General features: G+C 51.5%; 1 protein-coding gene across 9 annotated transcripts in view; it reads right to left on the bottom strand.

Moving 5' to 3' along the window:
- DOCK9 (dedicator of cytokinesis 9) overlaps positions 1–23,895 on the bottom strand; it is a 1,255,128-nt gene that overhangs the window by 107,101 nt on the left and 1,124,132 nt on the right. For all 9 annotated transcript variants that reach the window (XM_086947866.1, XM_086947869.1, XM_086947867.1 and 6 more), the window contains one exon: positions 3,985–4,175. In XM_086947866.1, the coding sequence (XP_086803992.1) occupies positions 3,985–4,175 (191 nt within the window). The remainder of the gene's footprint in view (positions 1–3,984; positions 4,176–23,895) is intronic.

Below are 23,895 nucleotides of genomic sequence, written 5' to 3'. Positions count from 1 at the left end.
CTGGAGAACTAGCGCTCTGCTGGCTGAGCGACGTTGATAGAATGTTCCTCGGCGCCCGCTTTAATTGGATGAGATCCGGGAGGCCATAATGTCCCTCAGTAATGGGAAAGCGCCCGGCTTAGACGGACTCCCAGCTGAGTTTTATAAATGCTATATTGATATAATGGCTCCAGTGTTAAAAGAAGTGTTTAAAGACTCATTGGAGGTTGGGGTGTTACCCCGATCCATCAGAGAAGTAGTGATTACCTCCCTCCTCAAGCCGAGTAAAGACCCAACACAGTGTGACTCTTATCGACCCTTGTCGTTACTTAACTGTGATGCAAAGATACTTGCCAAGGTGTTGGCTACGAGACTCTCCTTGCTCATGACCAGCATTATCTTACCCGATCAGTCGGGGTTTGTTCCAACGAGATCAACCTCCCATAACCTACGAACAGCCTTTTCACTCATACAAACAGTGGCCCCGGAACTTCCCTTGGCTGCGATATTTCTGGGCGCTTCCAAGGCGTTTGATTCTGTGGAGTGGCGATATCTGTTTACTGTCCTGCATAAGATGGGCTTTCCATTGGTCTTTGTTAGGTGGATACGTGTATTATACACTGCTCCCACGGCCAAGGTGTTAGCCAATGGTCACTTGTCGGAGGCCTTCGCAATTACTAGAGGCACCCGCCAGGGATGCCCATTGTCCTCTCTCTTGTTCGCTATAGCGATAGAACCGTTGGCCTGCCGTATCCGACAATTACACAAACACAGCTCCTTTCGTTGTTTTCAGAGGCAGCTCTTGATTTCGCTATACGCTGAAGATGTTACGCTGTTTGTCAAGGACCCTCGAAATAACCTAAATGCACTATTGAGAGAGTTTGTCGCCTTTGGTGGGCTGTCTGGCGTAACAATAAACTGGGGGAAGTCATAGCTGTTCCCATTAACTGCTGCTGTGTCAGAATTTCCACCGGATTACCCATTGGAATGATGCCACACTGACCTACGATACTTAGGAATCCAACTATCCAGAGATAGGGATGAGACACTCCGGCTAAATTATGAAACGGCCATTACCAAACTGTCGGACTCGGTTTCACGTTGGATTAAACTTCCGTTATCGATGGCTGCCAGAGTCTCATTGATTAAAATGGTAGTTTTGCCTCGATTGCTTTATTATTTTCTCAATATACCATACTATCCAGGGTCCTTTTTTTTTAAGACATTGAAGTCCGAATTGATACGGTTGGTATGGGGGGGGGGTAGAAAGACACGACTCAAATGGACTGTTATGGCACAGCCTTATGATGTGGGAGGTTTTGATATACCTGACTTTGAGATTTATTATTTAAGCGCACAGGCACATTATTTGTATCACTGGATGAAACCCACTAGCTTTATGCCGCAGATAGCGGTTGAGGATTGGATCGCTCACCCGTTGCCCTTAAATGGTATTGTATACAGTCCTGCTAGTGCTCTGGATACCCCGCCAACCACGGTGACGTGCACAGTGGAGGCTTGGAGGAGAATAGGGCAGCGACTGCGGGCACAGATGCTTTACGCACCCCGAATGCCTATCTTCTACCACCCTCAGATAGCGTTATTTCAAGAAGTGGGCTTCCGCAATATGTGTCGTCGCCTCAATATAGGTATATGGGGCGACCTCTTCCCAGGAGGAGTCTTCCGCTCGCGGGAGCAGTTCTTTGGTGAACACCCCCCCTAGCCCCTTGGAGGTGTTTTATTATATTCGGCAACGAGAAGGATTGAAAACAGTGCTCCCGGATTACCCCAATGAACCCCCTTGCATAGCTCCCCTTAATGTGGTCCTGAATAGCGCAGATGGCACTCATTTGGTGTCTAGTATATACAGCAGCATACGAGGCAATATGCCGGCAGTTGTGGGTACTGCCAGAGTGCGCTGGGCTGAAGATCTTTGGCAGAGAGGTGACAGATGAACAGTGGGAGTACTGCTGCGGGCTTGCTGGGACTTTGATGTCCAGTTGCCGTTTTAAAATAATCCACTATAAGTTTTTACATAGAATGTACTACAACACGGCCCGAAAATTTCGGTTTCACCTCACAGACTCAGATTGTTGTGAACGATGCAAGCATCCTGACGCTGGTTTCATGCATTTGGCATGGGAGTGTCCGCAGGTGAAGCTATACTGGGGGCAGGTCCGCGAGGCGCTGGAACTAATGATAGATGACACGATAGAGATGGAGCTTCTCCTGTTTTTGTTGGGATATACGGCAAAAATCCCGAGGAGTAGCTGGAAATTTACCAATGTGGCATTATTATTGGCTAAAAGACGACTGGCGTGCAGATGGGGAAGAGGGCGCGCCCCCAAATTTAAGGAATGGATACAGAACATGGTGCATTGTCAGGAGCAGTATGGGATATATTCGGAAATGCAATCGATGACATCTAAACCGGCAGATATCTGGGGCCCACTGCACACCTACCTTGGGCAGACGGCGACTCAGTCGACGGATAGCGCCCTGTCGTACTTGGAGAGAGATCATACCCAAACATAATCACTAGTCCTGATTGATACATGCTAGACCCACATAATAGGACCACTATGGGGTTTACTTCACCCCTCTCGTATGACCTGCACCGGGCAATAGGGAGTACTCACAGAGCATTCCTGAGACCTAATTAGGAAGGGACGCCTACACATTTAATGAGAGCTGGGACGATACGGTCCCGGGCAGGTGTAATACGCTGGCGACTCACTTAGAGAGACACCCTGGTCCTGGTGAGATGCACTGACACTAAACTTTACTTATTGGTAACACTGAACTCATCTTCTCGCCTGTTTGGGAAACATGCAATTACTGTGGATATGCTTGAGACATACATATATGAGTGCACTAAGCAAGGAGGGTGGGATATGTGTTGCATGCTAAATATATAATCCACCCCTCTATATTGCTTTATCCATGTTGTTCCGACCTCGCCATACCTGCTATATAGGATAAACTGGACCTAGCCCACTACGCAGCCGGCCCAAAGTGGTTGTAGGCCGCTTGTTGTGTTAAATTATTGTTCATAATATCTCACATATTGAAACTCAGTGATTGGAATAACATGCTGCCGGCCATGCTATGGTTGTAGACGCGAACCATGTGTATGTGCACAAATGTTAATAAAGGTTTTTGAAAATTAAAAAAAACAAAATTAACTCAGGGCTTAGACCTGTAAGATCAAGTATGTACAGTTCACACAAGTATGTACAGTTCACACAAATAACACCAACCCTGTAAGGAATTTGTATTGTTTCATAAGATGCCTTGTGTAATGCTTATCACTCAACTCTACCAGGTCCAAACACTAACACTAACTTGGAGTCAGCCTGGGTGACCTAGAGTGTCTGCAGTAGGAGTGTGACAAATAAGTGTGGCAGGGAAGAAGGCATCCCTAAAGCTGGCTAACCCAACTCCAACTTCAGCATACAGTCCTTCCCCTTCATGTGCACATTCCTACATTTGACACCAAGACCCTCAAGATACTTGAATATGTTCGAACACATTTGCTGTAAACTACCTTAAACTCTAAAGCCTATTTTTCACATTTCTATCCCAACTTGAGCCTCCATGTTCTAATCAAATTTTTTGGGGGACCTAATTTTCCCCTTTTGCCAGAGTATTTCTGCTCCTTCTATGGGGTAAGTATCCACACTACCACCTCAGACCTAAGTTATGTCCTAACATTACCGACACCCACTTCCCAGTCTTCATTTTAACAATGGTAATAAGTATGCATTGGATCCTCGAACCTGAATATACAGGACCAATCTAATTTAGCTTGCTGATTTATGCAAAGTATTCCCCTCTTCAGAGGTAAGTAGAAAAATCAAGGCATCCTACATCTGTGGTAATAATGGGAAAAATATTGATTCCAAACTTGTTTTTGAGACATTTTCTCAACTATACACATCACAGAATTTAATAGGCTGCTAAGGCATTCTTTCTCTTGGTTATTTGCAGCAAGGCATCACTCACCTGCACACTGACGCTACCCTGGAGCTTTAGCTGCAGTTTAATCATATCTACGTCGGCTGATGAGCAAAGAAGTCGGAGCTCTGCTACCTTCTTACTCATTTCATCTATGGCCACTTCAATTGGATTAAGATCGGTGTGGTGCTGGTACATCACTGGGATGCGCTTCTTCACGTATGGAAAACAGTGTATTGCTGTGTTCGAAAAGAGTACAAATGAGGATTTAAAACTGTAACCAAACTCTTAACACAAAAACTGTGAATAGAATATTTTTCACTAGGATTCTGCATTTCCAATGGTTAATACATGGCCATATACTGAAAAGCATATTCTAAATGAGACAATTAATATATCATCAGATAAAGGTACTATAAAACATGTATGTGGTACAATGTTATGTATAGACACAAAGATAAATCACATCAAATAGCATCACATGATGCAATATCAATATTCAATATAGTGATGTCCCATTATGACAATCTTAACAATCACGACCAGCGGGAGGCCTACAGAACAGCATTTTATACCCAAGCTTGCATTTCCACTTCTACAACTTGCTTTAGTGTTTCTCTTTTTCATTAGTAAGAAATGGGTCATCAACCTATCAATATACAAAGTTGGATGGCTACAAAGAACAAGTTACTTACCTTCGGGAATGATGTATCTTGTAGAGAAACAGTCTAGCCTCAGATTCCTTAACTTAGAATATCCCCCCAGTCGTCACTCTGGATCCAGAGAATGTTTTCTCTCAGCAGTACCTCTGCGCACCGGAGACCGGCGCAGCATTTCTCCGCCGACGTCGTCCACAGCCATGACGACAGTGGAACCATATAAGTCCCACCCGACTCGCTGATGTCAGTTTTTTTCTGTGAAACTTTTCTACGCCACAACGCTGAGTCACTACGAAAACTGTAAGAGTGTGGGAACAGTGTGTCAAAAAAGATAACAAATCATTAAAACGAGGGGGCGTGGCTGGCGGCCGAACATGGCGGCAGCGTAGAGGACTAGCTCCGGCAGGGAAGCGGCCTCTCCATCTATCCGCACGATAATCCGTGACTAATTCTTACCTCCAACGGCGGCACTGAACGCCCGAGACCGGGCGGAACTGGTAGCAGGTGCCCGGACGACATTCGTGAATTGGACGACGGAGTTATCGTCGAGTGCTGATCCGTCCTGAACACAGGCCCACCTCCGGGCATTCTAGTGGCAACTGAGGCCGACCGGAAGTGCAGCCCGCTCGGCTACTGCAGACAGGAAGTGGTCGGTGCTGGAGGACCATACCCAGTTACGGCCCTACCCAATAACAAACTGCTTGCTATACCCAACGGAGGTTCATGGGAAGGGTGGCCGTAGATTGTCAAGACAACTATCCGAACTTTACCCGGCAGCCTGCCCTGCGGGGACCATCGGGGCGTCTCCCTCATTGTAACGGAAGCTCTCTTCACCTTAACGGAGGACTACATTGTGAAGGTGATTCCTCTTGATATCCCACCGAACCGACGAACTGTATTCTCTCCGCGACCGAACAATGGCTGGGAAAGGCGTGAAAGGCGGTACAACTCAGACTCGTATTGACCGCTTCACGAACGATAGAACCGCCTCCCCTCCGGCGGATGGGAAGAATCCTCCTGTAAAACCTGGCGAGCCTGTGGGAACGAAGAAAGCGACGCTGGACGACGTTATGAAGGCACTCTCGCAGGTCCAAACGACGGTGGGCTCTATCTCGACCGAGATCACCCTAATCCGAGCGGACTTCCACAAGATGGCCGAAAAAGTAGGCTCGCTAGAGCTTGTTACGAAGTCGCTGGTGGAGGATGTCTCGGAACTACAGACGGCCATGGAGGCGGTCATGGCGGAAAACAAGCTCCTTAAAGACAAACTCGACGATCAGGAGGGACGTTCCAGGCGGAATAATGTGCGCATTCTTGGCGTTCCGGAGACTGAAGGTGTGAGAGCGATGGATTTGTACGTGGAGGACCTCATTAAAACTCATCTTCAACCCAAAGGCCTGTCGACCTTCTTTTCCGTGGAGCGCGCCCACAGGGTCCCGGGGGGTCAACCTAAACCAGGGGCCTCGCCTAGGCCGATCCTAGCAAGACTGTTCAACTACCGTGACCGGGACGTCATTCTCCAGGCGGCACAAATCTCACCACCGGTGAAAATCCTTAACTCAACTGTGGCATTTTTTCCGGATTACACGGCGGAGGTGGCCAGGCGGCGAAAAACATTCTTGGATATAAAAAAGGAACTTAGAAAACGTGAACTCCCTTACTCCATGATCTTCCCAGCAAGGCTCCAGGTGGTGGCGGAGAATAGAACGTGGTTTTTTGACGACCCTGGAACTGCACAAGACTGGCTAGATGGTTGGCGTCCTACCTCCCACTCTCGCCGCCCTGGCCGGACTAAGAATGGTACACAACAACCTAACCGTAATGATGGTGGTGACGCTGGTACGAACAGTGGCAGAAGCTCACCGGTAAGGGACGAGGCTGACCTAAATCAGGAGGTGGAATCATGAACAAATCTATGTGTCATTGATGTTCGGGACTGTGGCTGGAACCGCCAAGGACACTGGGCCGAGGGCCTCCGTGGAGGGTACGAGGGGTCGCTAATTCCGGAGTGCTCCTCACCCCCAACGAGTAAGTAACTGTGTGTTTTTTATGGGGTGGGTTTAAGCACTCTGCTAAATTGGGGTGGCGGGCAGTTTGGAGTCCGTGTAGCAGGGAAGCAGGGTGGGTGGGGGTGTTGGGAACGGGAGGGTTAACTTTGTTTGCTTGTTTGGATTGTTCGGCTCTATTTACCATTTTGAAACTGCTAGTGGTTACACATGACCGTATTCCTGGCACCGGGTGTGTCGCCTCTGATCCTCTAACATTGCCATGGCACAAACGTGTGAATAATTGTATAGGGATGGGACATTCCTTGATCACTATGGCTCCGTCATACCCTACGGGACACCACCTTGAACGCCCGATTACAAAATGGCGGATCTCCCACGACCTACTGCCGTAACGCCTGACACTGGGTTGGGGGCTGTGCCACCGCTACAAGTGATGTCATGGAATGTCCGGGGGTTAGGTGATAAGGTAAAGAGGGGGCTGGTCTTACAGTGTATTAAGAGACTGAACTGTGATATCGCCCTCCTTCAGGAAACGCACTTAGTGGGGGCTGCCACTAAAGCTCTAGATAGGAGAGGGTATCGCATGGTATTACACTCGGACTTTACTTCAGGGTCCCGGGGGACGGGTGTCTGGGTGAAAAGAACGTCACGCTTTATACATCACTCCACGAAAGCGGACAAACATGGCCGTTTCGCGGCGGTCTGTGGGCAGTGGGAGGGCGTGCCCATTAATGTGGTGTCTGTATACATCCCACCAGCGCTACACTCATCGGCACTCCCGGACCTGGGTAGATTCCTCTTGGAGCTTCCGGAGGGGGACCTGTTGGTGGGTGGAGACTTCAATGCACTGGCCAATACTGAAACGGATAGGTTCCCGGCTCGCTCCCATCCCGCTGGCCCGACGAAATTCAGGGACTTTTTAGAGGCACAGGGTCTGGTCGACATCTGGAGACAGCTTCACCCTACTGACCGCCACTACTCATACTATTCATCCACCCATGACTGCCTGTCTCGCATTGATTATTTTCTCACATTGGGGGGTGGAAGACTCACTTTTGCCGATGTACAGATTGCGCCACGAGGTATATCAGACCACTCCCCCTTGATCGCTACATTATCTTGTTCGGACAGGGCTCGCAGACGACTCTATCCCATCTACCCCGGTTATATTAAAATCCCTACGGTCAGAAAATCCCTCAAAACCGCCACTAAGCACTATTTCCAGGAGAACTCCGGATCGGTGTCCTCACCGACAATACTATGGGAGGCATACAAGACGGTATTGAGGGGCCAGGCAATCGCGACCATAACCGATCATAAACGTAAACAAAAACAAGAACTGGTAGAACTGGGACTGCAGCTGGAGCAGGCTAATGTGACGCACATGACCGCGCCGTCGGACGACACTCGACACGCGCTGACTCTAAGTCAACAAAGACACGACGACTTTCTCCGTCGACGGGTGTTGGAGCATATAGAGTCGACTGCATGCAGAGTTTATGATGTGGGCGACAAAGCCAACAAATTACTGGCCTGGTTGGACAAGAAACGGGACGGGGGCAGGCACATTCTGCAGTTGCGGGACCAGGGAGGGATATGTCACACGCTCCCTCCTAAAATTGTTGACCTCTTAGCAGACCATTTCCAAGGGGTGTATACCCCAGAAGCGATAGTCACGGCTGAGAAGGCAGAGTTAGCACTCCAAGATGTAGAATTAGAGACATTGACACCGGAGGCAAGGATCGAGTTAGAAGCGGACCTCACGATAGAGGAACTCCGTACGGCGACGGGAGCACTACACACAGGCAGAGCACTGGGCCCCAATGGGATACCAATCGAATGGTTTCAAACGATGTCAGACACACTGGGCCCGCCTATGCTGGCCATGTTTGAGAACTGCCGTGAGACCGGAACACTGCCTTTGGACCAACGCTTAGCGACGATAGTGGCTATCCCTAAGCCTGGCAAATCCCCAGAGGACTGCACGTCATATCGCCCGATCTCACTCATCAATGCAGAGGCGAAGATCTTAGCAAAATTGATTGCTAATAGACTGACTCCATACCTCTCCCAGCTTATCCACCCTGACCAATCCGGCTTTATGCCACACAGGAGTACGGCGTTAAATCTCCGTAGAGTGCATGGCACACTGGCACGAGCACACTCCCTGGCAGAACCGGCGGCCATTTTGTCACTGGATGCCAGAATGGCTTTCGACATGGTGGAGTGGCAATACCTGTTCGCAGTTCTGACTCGGATGGGCTTCGGACCGAAGTTTCTATCATGGGTCCGCCTGCTCTACACGGACCCAGTGGCCCACGTGGCGGCCAATGGCCACATCTCGCGAGCGATTTCTCTAGCTCGTGGGACCCGCCAGGGCTGCCCCTTATCCCCATTATTGTTCGCATTGGTCCTTGAGCCTCTCGCGATTGTTATCAGGAAGACACCCCTACTGAAGGGTATTAAATGGACGGAGGACTGGGAAGATAGAATATCATTATATGCCGATGATATGTTAGTCTACTTGTCTGCCCCCGAGTCGACTGTTCCGATATTATTGGCACTCTGTGACAAACATGGCTCGGCCTCTGGCTATACGATCAACTGGGCGAAATCGGTCCTTTATGTTCTGAAGGGCCCCTGGCCAGTCCTCCCCGATCACTGTCCCTTGGTGTTAACCGATGTCTCCTTCAAGTACTTAGGCATCCATGTCACCAACGATCCGGCCGTATTTTACGACCGGAACCTGGCGCCTCCCCTCCTCCGCCTAAAAGCAGACGCACGACATTGGTCATCCCTGCCGCTCACGCTCCTGGGCCGCGCTGCCCTGTTTAAAATGATGGCGCTTCCGCGCCTCCTGTACGTTTTGGAGAATACCCCAGATGCAGTCCCGCCCTCCTACTTTCGGAGAGTCACCGCAATTATCACCACCTTGTTATGGGGTGAGCGTCCTCCGAGAATAGCTCACCTCAAGCTTAACCGTGGTTGGTACGATGGAGGGATAGCATTACCGAACGTACAGCTTTACTACTGGGCGTCTCAACTTAAGGTACTCAACCAGTGGCTCCATGCATCGCACAATGACCCGGCATATCTGGCTGACAGGGCCCAACTGGGAACACAATGTCTTCTGGCCCCCCTATACAACCCATGCCTCCTCAAGGACTTGATTGGCCCTACTAAACATACAGTCACCCTATGGTACAAGGCGCTCACCAGGCTACAGTGGAAGGGAATCATCACGAAGCTTACCCCGCTTTGGGATACCAAGAAACTAGGCTGCCTTAGGACCAGTAAGGGGTTCACCCAGTGGGACAATATAGACATTTCTACGGTGGGGGATCTCTGGTCATCCGCAGGGGTGATCCCCTTCGAGCAGCTTCGGCAGCAATATGCCCTAGGCCCCAATGAAACATACAGATATATCCAAATCAGACACGCTCTTCTGGCGGTGTTGGAACCAGGTACTACGGTCCCGGAGTCCTCGCACCTGGAAGACCGGCTTCTTACAGATTTTTTACAATCACGGGCCACCTCACTCACATACCGCAAACTCTTGAACAATCTTCCAGACCCCCTACAGAAATTACGAGAAAAGTGGGAGGATGAGTTGGGAGCTATGGATGAGACGGACTGGAATGCTGCTATGGCGTCCCCGAGGGAGGCTGGGGTGTCGGCCAGGTTTAGACTCATACAGTTAAAAGTGCTGCACAGAGTGTACTATACAAGGACTACCTTACACAAAATGCACAGAGCTGATTCCCCTCACTGTCTCAGGGGGTGTGGGGAGGACAGCACATTGTTACATACGCTCTGGGGATGCCCTTTCATCGCCAGATATTGGCAGCAGGTCATGCGCACTATCTCACAGGCCCTTGATACCTCCCTTCTGCCTGAACCGCGCCTCTGTCTCCTGAATATATGGGAAGGCACTGATCTTAACCTCCGACAACAGCAATGGGTCACAATTGGTACAATGGTGGCAAAGCGCGATGTGGCGCAGAGATGGGGGGTGGCGGAGTTACCTACTTTGGCACTGTGGTGCAAGACCATGGATAAATTGATGCTGACTGAAAGAACTGTTTATAAACTCAGAGCGAACCCAAAGAAATGGAATAAGGTGTGGGAGGCGTGGAATAGGTACAGAGGGGATCTGTGCGAACCGCTGCAGGAAGATGAAGACGAAGACTCAGATGATGAGGAGGAAATAAGTGCTTAACCTGTAGGATACCACGGGGTGGGATTAGAAATATGATTTTATCATTGACACTTCAGCTCACAGTGTACGTGGGGATGGGGGGGATGGCCTGGGGGTTGGGGGTCGGCATGTTCTACTAGCAACTCTTTTTCCATACTGTTTCATATCTATTTATTACGAATGAGCCATTACGTTTGGTTTAATTTTTACTTTTATAAAAAGGAACAACATAAAAATGAACTTAAAAAGTAAAACTTCATGACTCCGAAAACTGTATCCTGAAAGATTTGCGATATCATCCTCACCATGTGCTGCCGGACCGGAAGGTTGTCGGCTGAATAGCTGTGTAAAAGTATGTGCTACTCACTTATCTTGCATCATGCTTATTGTATATATGCACTGTTGTTACTTGGATGATGACTGTCAATAAAAGTTTTACACCAAAAAATAAATAAATAAATAAATCATTAAAACGACAGAGAATAGAATGATGAGAAACATCACCAAAAATGACAGTGAAAGAGCACTCTATATTGAAAGTAAGTGAAGGGAAAGAGCAAAGAACCTGCTCCTAGAAACAGTCTTGCAAAAGTGAAAACTGTGCCCTCCCATAAGGCAACACGGCGTTGGAAACGACTGTCATGGCAAACGACAGGAAGTCTGCAACCACAGGATGTAACCGTGAAGGGTAACAAGACCGAAGCTATATGACTCACAGTAATCAACCACAGGTCAGCAACAACAGAGAATGTGCAACCATTCTCCCTACAAGAGACCCATTGACTGAGTCACAGTCAAGAGACCTCGATTCAAGTGACTGCAACAGAATCAAGTAATGGAGAGAAGACAGGGGAAGGAGGGAGGAAGGGAAGAACAGCAGTAAGCCCCACACTGGAAGAACAAGGGTGTAGAAGCATAGAAGGATATATGAACCTATCACCCAAATATGGGTGGAGAAATAATAGATAAACCTAATGAGCCATCGTGCCCAGGAGGGGGGGTGAGAGGCGCCACCCCCCGGGAAGACAAAAGCCACCTGGAAGGAGAGTAGTGGGTAAAACCCACCTACAAAGGTCCTCGCAGAGCCGGGAGGATGGGTGGGCATTAAGGAATCTGCGGCTAGACTGTCTCTACCAGATACATCGTTACCGAAGGTAAGTAACACGTTCAACCGATAGAGAAATCTAGCCGAAGAGTCCTTAACTTAGAATAGATACCAAAGCCATACCCCATTGGAGTAGGGTCTGCGACTGAAAAGCCACCAAGTTCCAAAAAGAACTGATCCGTCATTGACTAAACACAGTGGGAACAGCAATGCCAGCCTGACCTGACACCAGACCTATGAAACTCCAAAAAGGAGCAAGAACAAGGGGAGGCAAATACACCACAAGTCGTCAGAGGACGGGTACGAAACCTCCCTTGTCCAGACAGGAACGAAGGTAACAGAACCAGAAAGGTTGTTGCATAACAGAAGAAACTATATAATTTCCTCAAAAGAAGTGAAACTGATCCCATGGATCTGCAAGAAACACAGTCCCCGAAAAGGGACAAGACAGCAAGACAGTATCGGAGGATGCCAATGGAACATACACCACAGTGGATGCCAAAAACATGAAAGGTGAGAGGACAGACATCACCATGCAGAGATATACAGAACCATGACTACCAGGAGATACAGCTATGTGGATAACAGGATACGCACAAGGTAACAGTGTGTACCATGAGAATCACAACACACCTATGAAAAAGCCCAAGGAAGTGGAGCATCAACAGCACACATGCGTGGCAAAGAGAGGCAGGCGCATCATCAGGTGGTCAACCAGCCCAGAGGTACAAATAGTGAAGGGAAACCGGCAAAGCCAGGGTCACAGAGAGAGCTTGCTCCCACATGAAAGAGAGGGGGGGGAGAGAGAGAGAGAGAGAGAGAGAGAGAGAGAGAGAGAGAGAGAGAGAGAGAGAGAAGGAGAGAGAGAGAGAGAGAAGGAGAGAGAGAGAGGGAGAGAGAGAGAGAGAGAGAAGGAGAGAGAGAGAGAGAGAAGGAGAGAGAGAGAGAGAGAAGGAGAGAGAGAGAGAGAGAGAGAGAGAGAGAGAGAGAGAGAGAGAGAGAGAGAGAGAGAGAGAGAGAGTGAGAATCTGGGATAAAAGTCCCCGATACTAGGGCAAGGAAAAACCTATCGCATGACATATATACATGCAGATGAAGACATATATATATGTATATATATATGAACAAATTGTGAAAGACAATGTCAAGGACACCTAAATGGCGACAGCATCCCCCCTCCCCCTGACGGGAAAGGAACCTTGGTCTTCTGGGAGACAGGCGGGGACATTAACCACTACACTCACGAGGAAGGAGTGAGAAATACACAGACATAGGTCTGTCAGTAAAATGTATATAGCCCGATACAGACACTGTATAATGACCATGAGTATCCTGAAGAACACTAGCTCCATAAACATACAGAAAATAAGGCAAACGTCCCATTAGTCATGAGGAAGACACACAACCAGTGAAACACCTGGAGGGGAACACAGAACCTTTGGAATAAGAGGCATAGACCTCAGGCACAAGGCCACAGTGAGTCCTAAAACAGCAGCAGAGGCTAGGAGTGGAAGTACCTAAACCGTTGTGCGGCGATAAGCGAAAGGGGATTGAAGTCCCAGACAAGGAAGTGCATATGTAAGTAGAAGATGTAAGCAATTCCCCACACCAAGAAGTGAGCGACAAACCACCAGAAAAGAAAGCCGCCAAGACAGGGGCGCAAGGAACACTGCCAGCACCCTGTGTAAGCGAACATATACTGTGTGCACTCACATGTCGAACACTGAAGAAACTGTTCCGACGGAACAGAGCAACATGCCCCCCAAAGGACACGTGGCTACATCTAAGGCAGGCCAGGCAGGCAGAAAAAACACAGCGGAAGCTGAAAGAACACGCCGGGGAGAGCCAGGCGAGGCAGAATCCCAACAACACTATGGGGAAGTGTGCCTCCTTTAGAGGCATGAGAGAGCTACGGATCAACCGTAGACGAGAACGCACAACCCCAGGAAAAAAACAACATAGTGGGTCTCCCCAGAGGGGACATCCTACAAAAGTAGGATGAACGGGACGAAATAGAAGGCCCGTAGTACGGCTCCTAGAACGAGTCCCCAGAGGGACAGAAGAGAAGAAACCTAAGAAGACTCCGCAGGACCCTTCATAACTTCCCATGCAAGGAAGAGGAGCTATACGCACAAGTTACTTACCTGCGGTAACAATATATCTGTAAGAAACAGAAGTTAGTATTAGATTCCTTACCTTAGAATATCCCCAGGTGTCAGACTGGATCCCGAAAATGTTGCGTAGCAGTACCCCTGCGCGTCGGTAGGCGTCGTCTGCGGCTCCGCGTCCGTCGTCAGCGCCGGGATGACGTCGGAGAACTTAGACGCCGCCCTCACGTGCTGACGTCAGTTCTTATACACAGCCTTTTCGTGTCAGAAACGCAGAGCCATGATAAAAACCCACACTGGTGCCATGGAAACTAGGGCCCTGAAAGAGGATGACCTTAACCCTAGATATCGGTTCGCAGAACTGGGAGGATGGGTGGGGCGGTAAGGAATCTAATACAACTACTGTTTCTTACAGATATATCGTTACCAAAGGTAAGTAACTTGTGCATCTGAAAGAAACAGGTTAGTATTAGATTCCTTACCTTAGAATAGATACCCCAGCAATACCAACCCCGGTGGTAGGTCTGCGAACCAATGATCACACCAGAAAGTCCTGGAGAACAGAACAGCCGAAAAAGCCATCTCTCCGGACTTGGCTGTCAAGGCAGTAGTGTCTTGCGAACGTGTGCAGAGAGGCCAACGTAGGTGCCTGACAGATGTCCTGCAAGGGGACTCCCCGACCCAGGGCAGTAGTAGCCGCTGTGCCTGAGTGGAATGGGCACGTAGCCCCACAGGTGGTTCCTTTCTAGCCAGAGAGTAACAAGCCTTGATGCACAAGACGACCCATCGGAAAATGGTCCGTTTGTGCACCGCCCGTCCCTTCTTAGCGCCCATGTAACCAACAAAGAGTTGGTCATCCACCCGGAACTGGCGAGTGCGATCCAGATAGAATGAGTGCGCACGTTTTGGGTCCAGACGGTGGAGCTTCTCATCCTCTTTCGAGGGATCCAGAGGCCTAAAGAAGGTGGGCAAGGTGATGGACTGCCCTTAGTGGAAGGCTGCGACTACCTTGGGCAGGAAAGAGGGTCGCGTCCGCAACACAACTTTGGCCGGATGGACAGAAAGGAAAGGAGGTTGAGAAGGAAGAGCCTGGAGCTCACTCACTCTCCTAGCAAGAGGTGATGGCAGCCAGGAATGCAGTCTTAAGTGTAAGGAGACGAAGAGGACAGTTAAGAAGTGGCTCGAAGGGAGCGAATATCAGATAAGTCAGAACAAGGTTCAAGTCCCACTGAGGCATCACGAAAGGAACAGGAGGGAACATATAAGTGATGCCCTTCAAAAACCTATTTACAACTGGGGACTTGAACAAAGAGGGCTGATCAGGCAGCCTTAAGAAGGCGGAAATGGCAGAGAGGTTGCCCTTTAGAGTGCCCAGAGCAGAGCCCTGCTGGGCAAGAGAAAGAAGAAAGAGGAGAACCTCTGAAAGAGGGGCAGAAAGGGGATCCACAGCCTTTGCTGTGCACCATGCCAACCAATTTGTTCCACCTGCAGGCGTATACTGATTTTGTGGAGGGACCCTTGGCTGCCAGAATCACATTACAGACTTCAGGAGGCAAGTCAAATGGCCTCAACTGCCGCCGCTCAATCTCCACGCATATAGGTGGAGACTGGACAGGTACGGGTGGAGGACCGTCCCCTGCTGCTGTGACAGAAGGTCCTCCTGAAGTGGCAGATGAATCAGGGGATCGAAAGACATGCTGAGTAGCTCGGGATACCAGTATCTTCATGCCCAGTCCGGAGCCACAAGGATGACTTGGGCCCAGTCGCGTCTGATCTTCTTCAGCACTGAAGTGGTATAGGCGGAAAGGCATACAACAGACCGCAGCTCCACTTGCAACGAAGAGCGTCTCCGAGCGAGTGCCGCCTTGAAAATTCCAACGCGCAGAACTGATGACATTGCGCGTTCTCTTCTGTGGTGAATAGATCTAACCAAGGCTCTCCCCACTGCTGAAAGAGGCCTTGCACCAAGTCGGAGTTCAGACGCCATTCGTGATCCATCATGCACGGTCGGCTGAGTTCGTCTGCCCTGGCGTTCAGGGAACCTGCCAGGTGTTGAACCACCATGGTCACGCCCAGATGTTCCAGCCACTGCCAGAGGCGCAGAGCCTCCTGGCATAGGGTCTGTAGGAGAGTAGGGTCTGCAATCCTATGGTCACCCCAGATTTTTTGCTTTTTTGCTTCACTGGTTTACGACTTTCCCTGGCTGTGGGCCTGCTAATCAGACCCACAGCCTAGCTGTTCTCTCTCTAAATTGACATCCATGTACCTTAGGTGCATTTACCAATTGGTATTGGGTCACTCTTGTAAGTCCTTGTACAGTGTACCATAGGCACCCAGGGCATAAGTGAACCCAAGGCCTACCAGGGGCTGCAGCATGTATTGTGCCACCCCTGGCTGGCCATCCAAATCTGACACAACTGGCTGATCAATCAGCTGGGGCAAGGTGGTGTAGTCACCCTTTGCTTTAGATATAGTATACCTATATCTAAACCTAAAATGGACACATATACTCCTATAAGTCACTCCTATGGCAGGCCTTAACAATCCTGGAAGCAGAGTGCTTGGAATTATGTGAGATAGTGCTCTGGCATGAGCTGAGCCCGTCTACAGCTTTCGGAACCAAGTCCTTTAGCTGTTTCCATGATAACCTTATACCATATACTCTTAAGTGCATTATAACCTCGCGGTTATTGCGAACTTGGGCAGATCATTATCAAAACATGTCGAGTAAGGTGTCATACGAATTGGAATACTACCCCCTCCCCAATTCTGGCGACGGGGGTAGCATTCCACCTTTCAAGAGGGACACGACATGTACCTAACTGTGAACCCCGGTTAAAGTTAACTCGAGCCTCAGCATCACAAAATGGATGCTGCCACCACAGACACAAGTCTGACCTCCTGCTGCTGGGAGTCCTTCCAGCGAGGGAGGCTTGGACAAAGGGTTTCCTGCCTTGGGAGGTGCTAGCACCACCCCGGACAGGATTTTGTGTATTGGGTAGGACCGGGCTGAAAGGAATGAGACATGCCTGGGGTACACAAGGTGCCCTGTGCATACACCGGTTCAAACCAGTTGCTGGGGCACTCGAGCCCCAGCTCTGGCGGGACACCGGACAAAGGATAGGGGGTGTAACCACCCCTCTTCCTGGTCCCACCCATAGGAGGGACCTAGTGATAGTACAGCCCCCTTTAGCAGGATCAAGGCAGGAGCTGGTCCCATTCCAAATCAGATTAATCCTGAACTGAAATTCTGCAAGAAGAAACTCTGGACTTCGACTTTCTACACAGAAGACTGAAGAAATCTCCCTTGTGGGCAAGGAGTGTCCACCCTGCACAAGCTGGCACCATCAGCGTCCAGCGGCTTCACTTTGTCGTCTTCCCTCGAGGATACAGACTTCAGAGCCCGACGAGACCCGGATTCCCAGACCTCTCCGACCTCTACCTACATCTGCAGCACAGCTGAGATCCGTGGGTGCGACGAGACACGTGGGACCGGCCATCTTGGAGAAACTGCACTTCGCTTCCAGCACGACTTCTGAGGTATCCTCGACCAAGTGCTTTGGGGACTGAGAAGCCCCAGCCCCGAGCAGCTCCTGCACCGAAGACCAGCCCTCCAGCATCCACGAGATCTGCGTGGGGCCCTTCTGCCTGTTTGCTGCTCGACGCGTTGTCTGGTCACTTGCCGGCTGGCTAGTGGCCTCCTAGATGACGATCCAAGACATCAACACCGCTGGTCTGGTTGCTCCAGACTGGCCCTTGCTTCCTTCCAAAAGAGAGGCATCCCGGACCCTCCTGGTCCGCACCAGACGTCTTTTCCGCTCACCGCGTGGGTTGCCTTTGCCAAGGCCTGTTGACTCCAAATCTGGATCCGACACCGAGAGCCTGCGTGGGACAGCTCGTGCCTCCATCCTGGTCGTCAAAGACACCACCTGGTCCACGTGGCTGCAGAGTCAAGCGTCCACTCTTCACCTGATCGCGACGACAGCCTCTGGTTCCTTCCTGGTTCCACTCCAGTCACTGGCTAGTGACTTTGAACATTGTCCCCTCTGCTTTCAGGTCTTCAGCACCTTTGATCCACCCTTGGATCACACCGTACATCTTCCTCCTGGTCGCCTGCAGCATCTTTTCTTTCAGGCTCCATAGACTTCAACGCCGGAACCCGACACGACTTCGCACCTATGCACCCGCAGCCCGTGGGTGAGGTAACACAAGCATTTCGGTGCTCAAGGGTAGATTGACTCTCCTAGTGTCCAGTTCCACAGTCGTTTTAGTCCTAACTAGTCAGGATTGTCCGTACTCACCTTTTTCTTAAACTGTACTGTCCATAGACGACGTTACGCATCTCGCTTGTGAGTTCACACTCTGCACACGCGTTCCGTGGGCCTCCTATTACTTACCTAAAGTTAGGATAGTGTAGTCCCAGCGATCCTACAGCCTCTGGACAGCTCCATTCCTTTAATCAACTTCCTTATTCTATTTACTTAGTATATGGCTTGTTGCGCCCCTAGGGCAACATTGTAACTTGTGCAACTTAACGTATTTTTCTTAAGAGTCTTGTCATGTGCTTAGCCCTTTGATCTCATAAAGAGTTCAGAGGTGTTTGTTAGTTAATAAATATCTTGTTTATTTTCAAAACTACGTGTGTGGTGTCCTTTCATTTGGTATTCAAGGGGTTATATGTGATAAAAAGCTGGCTTCACATGGCAAAAGAGTTTAGCCTAAGACTGCTTTGTCCATGCTACCATTAGGATAGCTGGTCTATAAGGTTGACTTACAACCAATCACCATAAGGGTTGTTTGGACTAATACAAGGTGATCAATATAACTAGTGAGCATCATATATCACGCCAACTTCTCACAGGGTCCACGACCCCACCCCGCCCTGTTTGTTGCAGTACCACATGGCGGTGGTGTTGTCTGTGAACACTTGCACTACACTCCCCCTGACAGAGGGGAGGAATGCCTTCAGTGCAAGCCGGATCGCCCGCAGCTCCAGAAGGTTGATGTGGAGCCGGTACTCCGCCGGAGACCAGAGGCCTCTGATCTCCGCCTCTCCCATGTGGCCCCCCCCCAGCCTTGGAGGGACGCGTCGGTCACAACTACGTGCTCCGGTTGTGGTAGGGATAGGGATCTGCCGCTGACCCAATCGCGGTCCGTGAGCCACCACTGCAACTGTCTTGCAGTGCCCTCCGAGATCAAGACATGGTCGGACAAGTTGCCCTGATGCTGGGCCCACTGAAACTTCAGGTCCCACTGCAGAGCCTGCATCCGCCACCTGGCGTGATGCACCAGAAGGATGCAGGAGGCCATCAGCCCCAGAAGCTGCAGCGTCAACCTGACCGAGACTCGGGATAACGGCTGAAAGATCGGAATCATCCCGAACCCGCTGTTCGGGAGGATAAACCTAAAACTGCGCCGAGTCTAGAACCGCTCCGATGAAGAGGAACTTCTGAGAGGGTCACAGGTGTGACTTTGGCACATTGATGGAGAACCCCAGCAGGTGCAGGAGGTTGGCCGTAGTCTGGAGGTGGCTGACGACTGTCTGGGGCGAGCCCGCCTTCAACAACCAGTCGTCGAGGTAGGGGAAGACTGAAACCCCTACCCAAGCAGATGAGCTGCGACCACCAACATCACTTTCGTGAACACCCGTGGAGCGCTGGTAAGGTCGAAGGGGAGCATGGTAAACTGAAAGTGCTCGTGGCCTACCGTGAATCGTAGGTAGTGCCGGTGGGCCAGCAGGACGGGGATGTGAAAATATGCGTCCTGCAAGTCCAACGCTAACATCCAGTCTCTCGGGCCCAGGGCAGCTAAGACCTGAGCCAAAGTCAGCATCTTGAACTTCTCCTTCCGGAGGAAGCCGTTGACGTTCCTTAGGTCCAAGATAGGGCGTAGGCCCCCTTTGCCCTTCTTGGGAACCAGAAAGTAGTGTGAGTAACAACCACATCCTACTTCTGGCCCAGGAATGCGCTCAATAGCCCCCTTGGCCAAGAGGGCCGAAACTTCCTCTTGAAGAAGTTGCAAGTGATCCCCCGACACGCGGTGGTACTGCGGTGGCATGGCTGGGGGGGTCGCCTGGAAGGGGAGGGAGTAGCCCCTTCGGACGATTTGCAGCACCCACCTGTCCGATGTGATGGTGCGCCAGTGGAGGAGGTGATGGCGAACCCTGCCCCAACTGGCGTTAAATGGGCTTGAACGTTCGGATTAGGAAGGCTTTGAGACGGATGCTGCGGGGGCAGATGTGGACTGGCTGCGCCGTTGTCCCCTGTTACAGTCGCGACGGTAAACACATCCGCCACCGCGCTGAATGTAAGTCTGCGGCCAGTGGCTGACAGGACGTGTTAGAGCACCCCTTCCGTGGCCACGAAAGGAGCGCTGGGCAGACGATTGCGGACGCGGGCCGACAGGCCTAAGGACTTGGCCGTCGCCCTGGAGTCCTTGAAGCGTTCCAGCGCATGATCTGCCTTGCCATCGAAGAGGTGGCTGCCATCGAACGGCATGTCCATAAGGGTGATTTGGACATCGGCCGAAAAGTTGCCAGGCGTGGCAGCGCACCGCCACAGACGTGGAAGCGAACCGCCACAGACGTTGAAATCGCTTTTCCTAGCGAGTCCGTGGTATCCAGTCCACATCGTATAGAGTACTGCGCTGCGTCTCTTCCCTCCGCGAGGGCTTGAGCGAGTTTCGCCCGGGCTCCCTCCGGGCACTCGGGTATCCCACAAAGAGTGGGTGTAACGGCCCAAGAGGCACGCGGTGTTGACCGACTGCAACCCCAAACTAAGGGAGGAGAACATCTTCTTTCTGAACTGTTCATACCTCTTGGATTCCCCATCTGGTGGTGCAGTCAGAAATGCGGATTGGGAAATAGAGGCCTGGATAACCAGTCTCTCGGGGTGGGGTGGGTGGACAAGAAACTAGGGTCGCCCGGGGCTGGGCGGTGGAGCCTAGCGACGTTCCTATCTAAAGGGGGACCTGTGGTGGGCCTGGACCAAGTGCCCAACCGGACGTCTGTGAGAGCCTCATTAAATGGCAGTAGAGGCGCTGGGGAGTTTACCTGCGGTTTAAGGACCTCTGTGAGGATGTTAGACGTCACTGTTACGACGGGGAGCTCAAGAGCCAAGGCCTTGGCTGCCCTCATCAGCACCACACTATAAGCGGTCAAAACCAGTGTCTGGAGAGGCATCCACGCCACTGGCTTCCCCTAGTTCCTGTGTCCAGTCCTGATATGACTGGCACTCACGTGCCAGGCGGTCCTCAGACCCCCCAGCCTCCCTTGTCGTCCATGTCCTGAAATACAGGGATAAAGGATGGACCCAGATCCTTGAAGAATTCCTCTTCGGCCGGCGCCGAATGTGGCGTTGAGCGCCGCCGCCCCGGCGCTGGATCCGGACCGATGGGTGGACCAGGGACGGCATTGTGCGGGGACGACGCCGGGGATGACACCCTAGGGGCTGATGGCGGCGGGGTCGTACGGTCGACCACGGCGACCCGGATCCAGTGGCGCCCTGCAGTGCTGGGACCAAAGTCGCTGACGGCGCCGGGGCCGAAGCACCCGACGGCACCAGGGCCGAAGCACCCGACCCGCTTGGGCTCCCAGTCAGAACGCTTGCCCCGAAGGCACCGCGGAACCCGACGGAGGAGAGACCGACCTCATGGCCATGAGAAAGGCGTCGATCTCCTCCGGCGTAGCGTGCTGCCCAGGGACCGGCGGGTATGGAGCAGGCCGCGAAGCATGCAGCTCTGGGGGAGCCGCGTGGGCGTTGTCACCCAAAACCCCGGCCGCATCGCACGAGTGTCGGGGGGAGTCAGAAGAGCGATGTCGCCTCTTCGACTTCTTGTGCCTCTTACCTGAGGACTTGGAGCCCAACGAGTGGTGTCTACTCGCCGAGCTCTGATGACTCCGGCCCCGCGACCGGTCCCTTGACCTCCTTCCGGACCAGGACCTCGAGCGGCGCGGGGCCGACTGCCGGAGCTCAAGGCGACAACGGGACCGCTCCCGCCTAGCCTCCGACGTCAAGGCCCGACAGTCGGGACACGACTTGTCATTGTGGTCGGGCCCCAGGCAATGTAGGCACCGGCGATGGGGGTCGGTAACCGACATCAGTCGGTTGCAGTCGGCACAGGGCTTGAACCCGGGCATCCCTATCGGCACCAATGGAGTCGTAGACTCGAAACGAATCCAAAAAGGATCGACAAAGTTTAGTCAAAAAGTGACTAAAGCGTAGCACTTTCTCCGGAACTGCGCTTGCTGGCGCGGAAAAAAGAACCACCGACGTCAGCGCGCGAGGGCGGCGTCTAAGTACTCTGACAACGTCATCCCGGAGCCAACGACGCCGACGACGGACGCAGAGCTGCAGACGACGTCTACTGACGTGCAGGGGTACTGCTACGCAAAGTTTTCCGGATCCAGTCTGACGCCTGGGGATACTCCAAGGTAAGGAATCTAATACTAACCGGTTTCTTTCACATAATAGCCCACATAGGGTATGGCACATTCCTATAAAAGTAAGGGACACCTCTTGAGACTAGCTCATAGGCAGAGGTACTCAAAAAGAAATGTAGAAACAGCCGGCCAGCTGTAGCAAAAGAAGGACAAAGACAGTAAAATAGCCATACAGTCCGTCCGGGAAATACCGTCTTGAACCCATAGGCAGATATCAGAAAAAAGCAGTAACAATGCAGCAACTAAAAGACAAAGTTTACATTAAGGACTAGAAACCACGGAAGTTATGGAAACCCAGACATGAGACACTGAACCGCTGAGTCAGCATGTCTGTCACAGGGCGACCCCATCAAAGGGCAAAACCCGAAGACGCTCCTGAACATTTGCAGGGAAAGAGCCATCGGGCAGCTAGGCATGACAACGCAGAGCAACTGACCTGGCCACAGCCCGACCCACAGAATCAGTGGTGTCAATGGCCGACCAAATGGAAAAGTGGGCCATGTCCCGGCCATCACGTATCAACCGATCTAGGTCAGTTTGAGGGCCCTCCGGAAAAGAGGGAAGGAAGCACTCAACCGAGTCCCAAAGGGCCGAAGTAGCCCGTGTAAACACGAAAGACGTGTTCAGGGGTTTGAGGCCTGCACTGGTGGACGCAAAGAAATGGCGGCCACACAACTCCAACCAGAGAAACTCCCAAGTGGGAGGGAGTAATGGAGGAGGGGTAGAAGGCAGCAAGACTGAGGCCGCCTGGAACACCAGCCCTTGAACCAGAGGATGGAGCGACAAACAGGCAGGGTCATCTGGAGCCGGGCAATGTTGATGTGCAATCACACCCTCCACCGGGTCCCCCGAAGAGGGTCTCGCCCATGTCCCAAGAAGAGTGTCGTATAACGACTCATCAAAAGGCAACAAGGGCTCCACGGCACCCTGGTGGAGTATATCCAACAAAGGATCAGAGGGCGGAGAGTCCAAGGGTGGCTGCATCTGTAAAATATCCGTAGCCATGCAAACCACCCTCGCAAAAGCCGCACTAGCCACTGTGGCCACCTTAGGTGACAACAACAAGTCATCCATAGGTGACGGCAGGAAGCAAACCATTCCACCATTCCACCCAACCATGGGAGATCCATAGCCTGAGGACAACAAAGCTCCAGCCAGGGCATGGGTTCCTGCCCTGAGGGGCAGCAAAACAACCCTGGGGGTGGCAAACCCACATGGGCCTCCTCAAATCGGCCTCCTCATTTACCACCAACAGAGGATCCGCCAAGGATGACACTGGCGATGAAGGAGTCCTGTCTGCCCGGTGTCGACTCGACCTCCACCGTGATGGGAACCTGCAGAGAGGAACGGAGTCGACTCGGAGTCGGGAGCTGCGCCTCAGGTGGTGTCGGCGCAGGGAGCCTCACAAGGCTGTGCGGAGATGGCATAGCAGGCTTGGAC

This window comes from Lissotriton vulgaris (assembly GCF_964263255.1).
Source record: "Lissotriton vulgaris chromosome 8 unlocalized genomic scaffold, aLisVul1.2 SUPER_8_unloc_1, whole genome shotgun sequence".
Lineage (NCBI taxonomy): Eukaryota > Metazoa > Chordata > Amphibia > Caudata > Salamandridae > Lissotriton > Lissotriton vulgaris.
The sequence above is the reverse complement of the archived record's forward strand: the minus strand, read 5'-3'. Positions and strand labels throughout refer to the sequence as shown.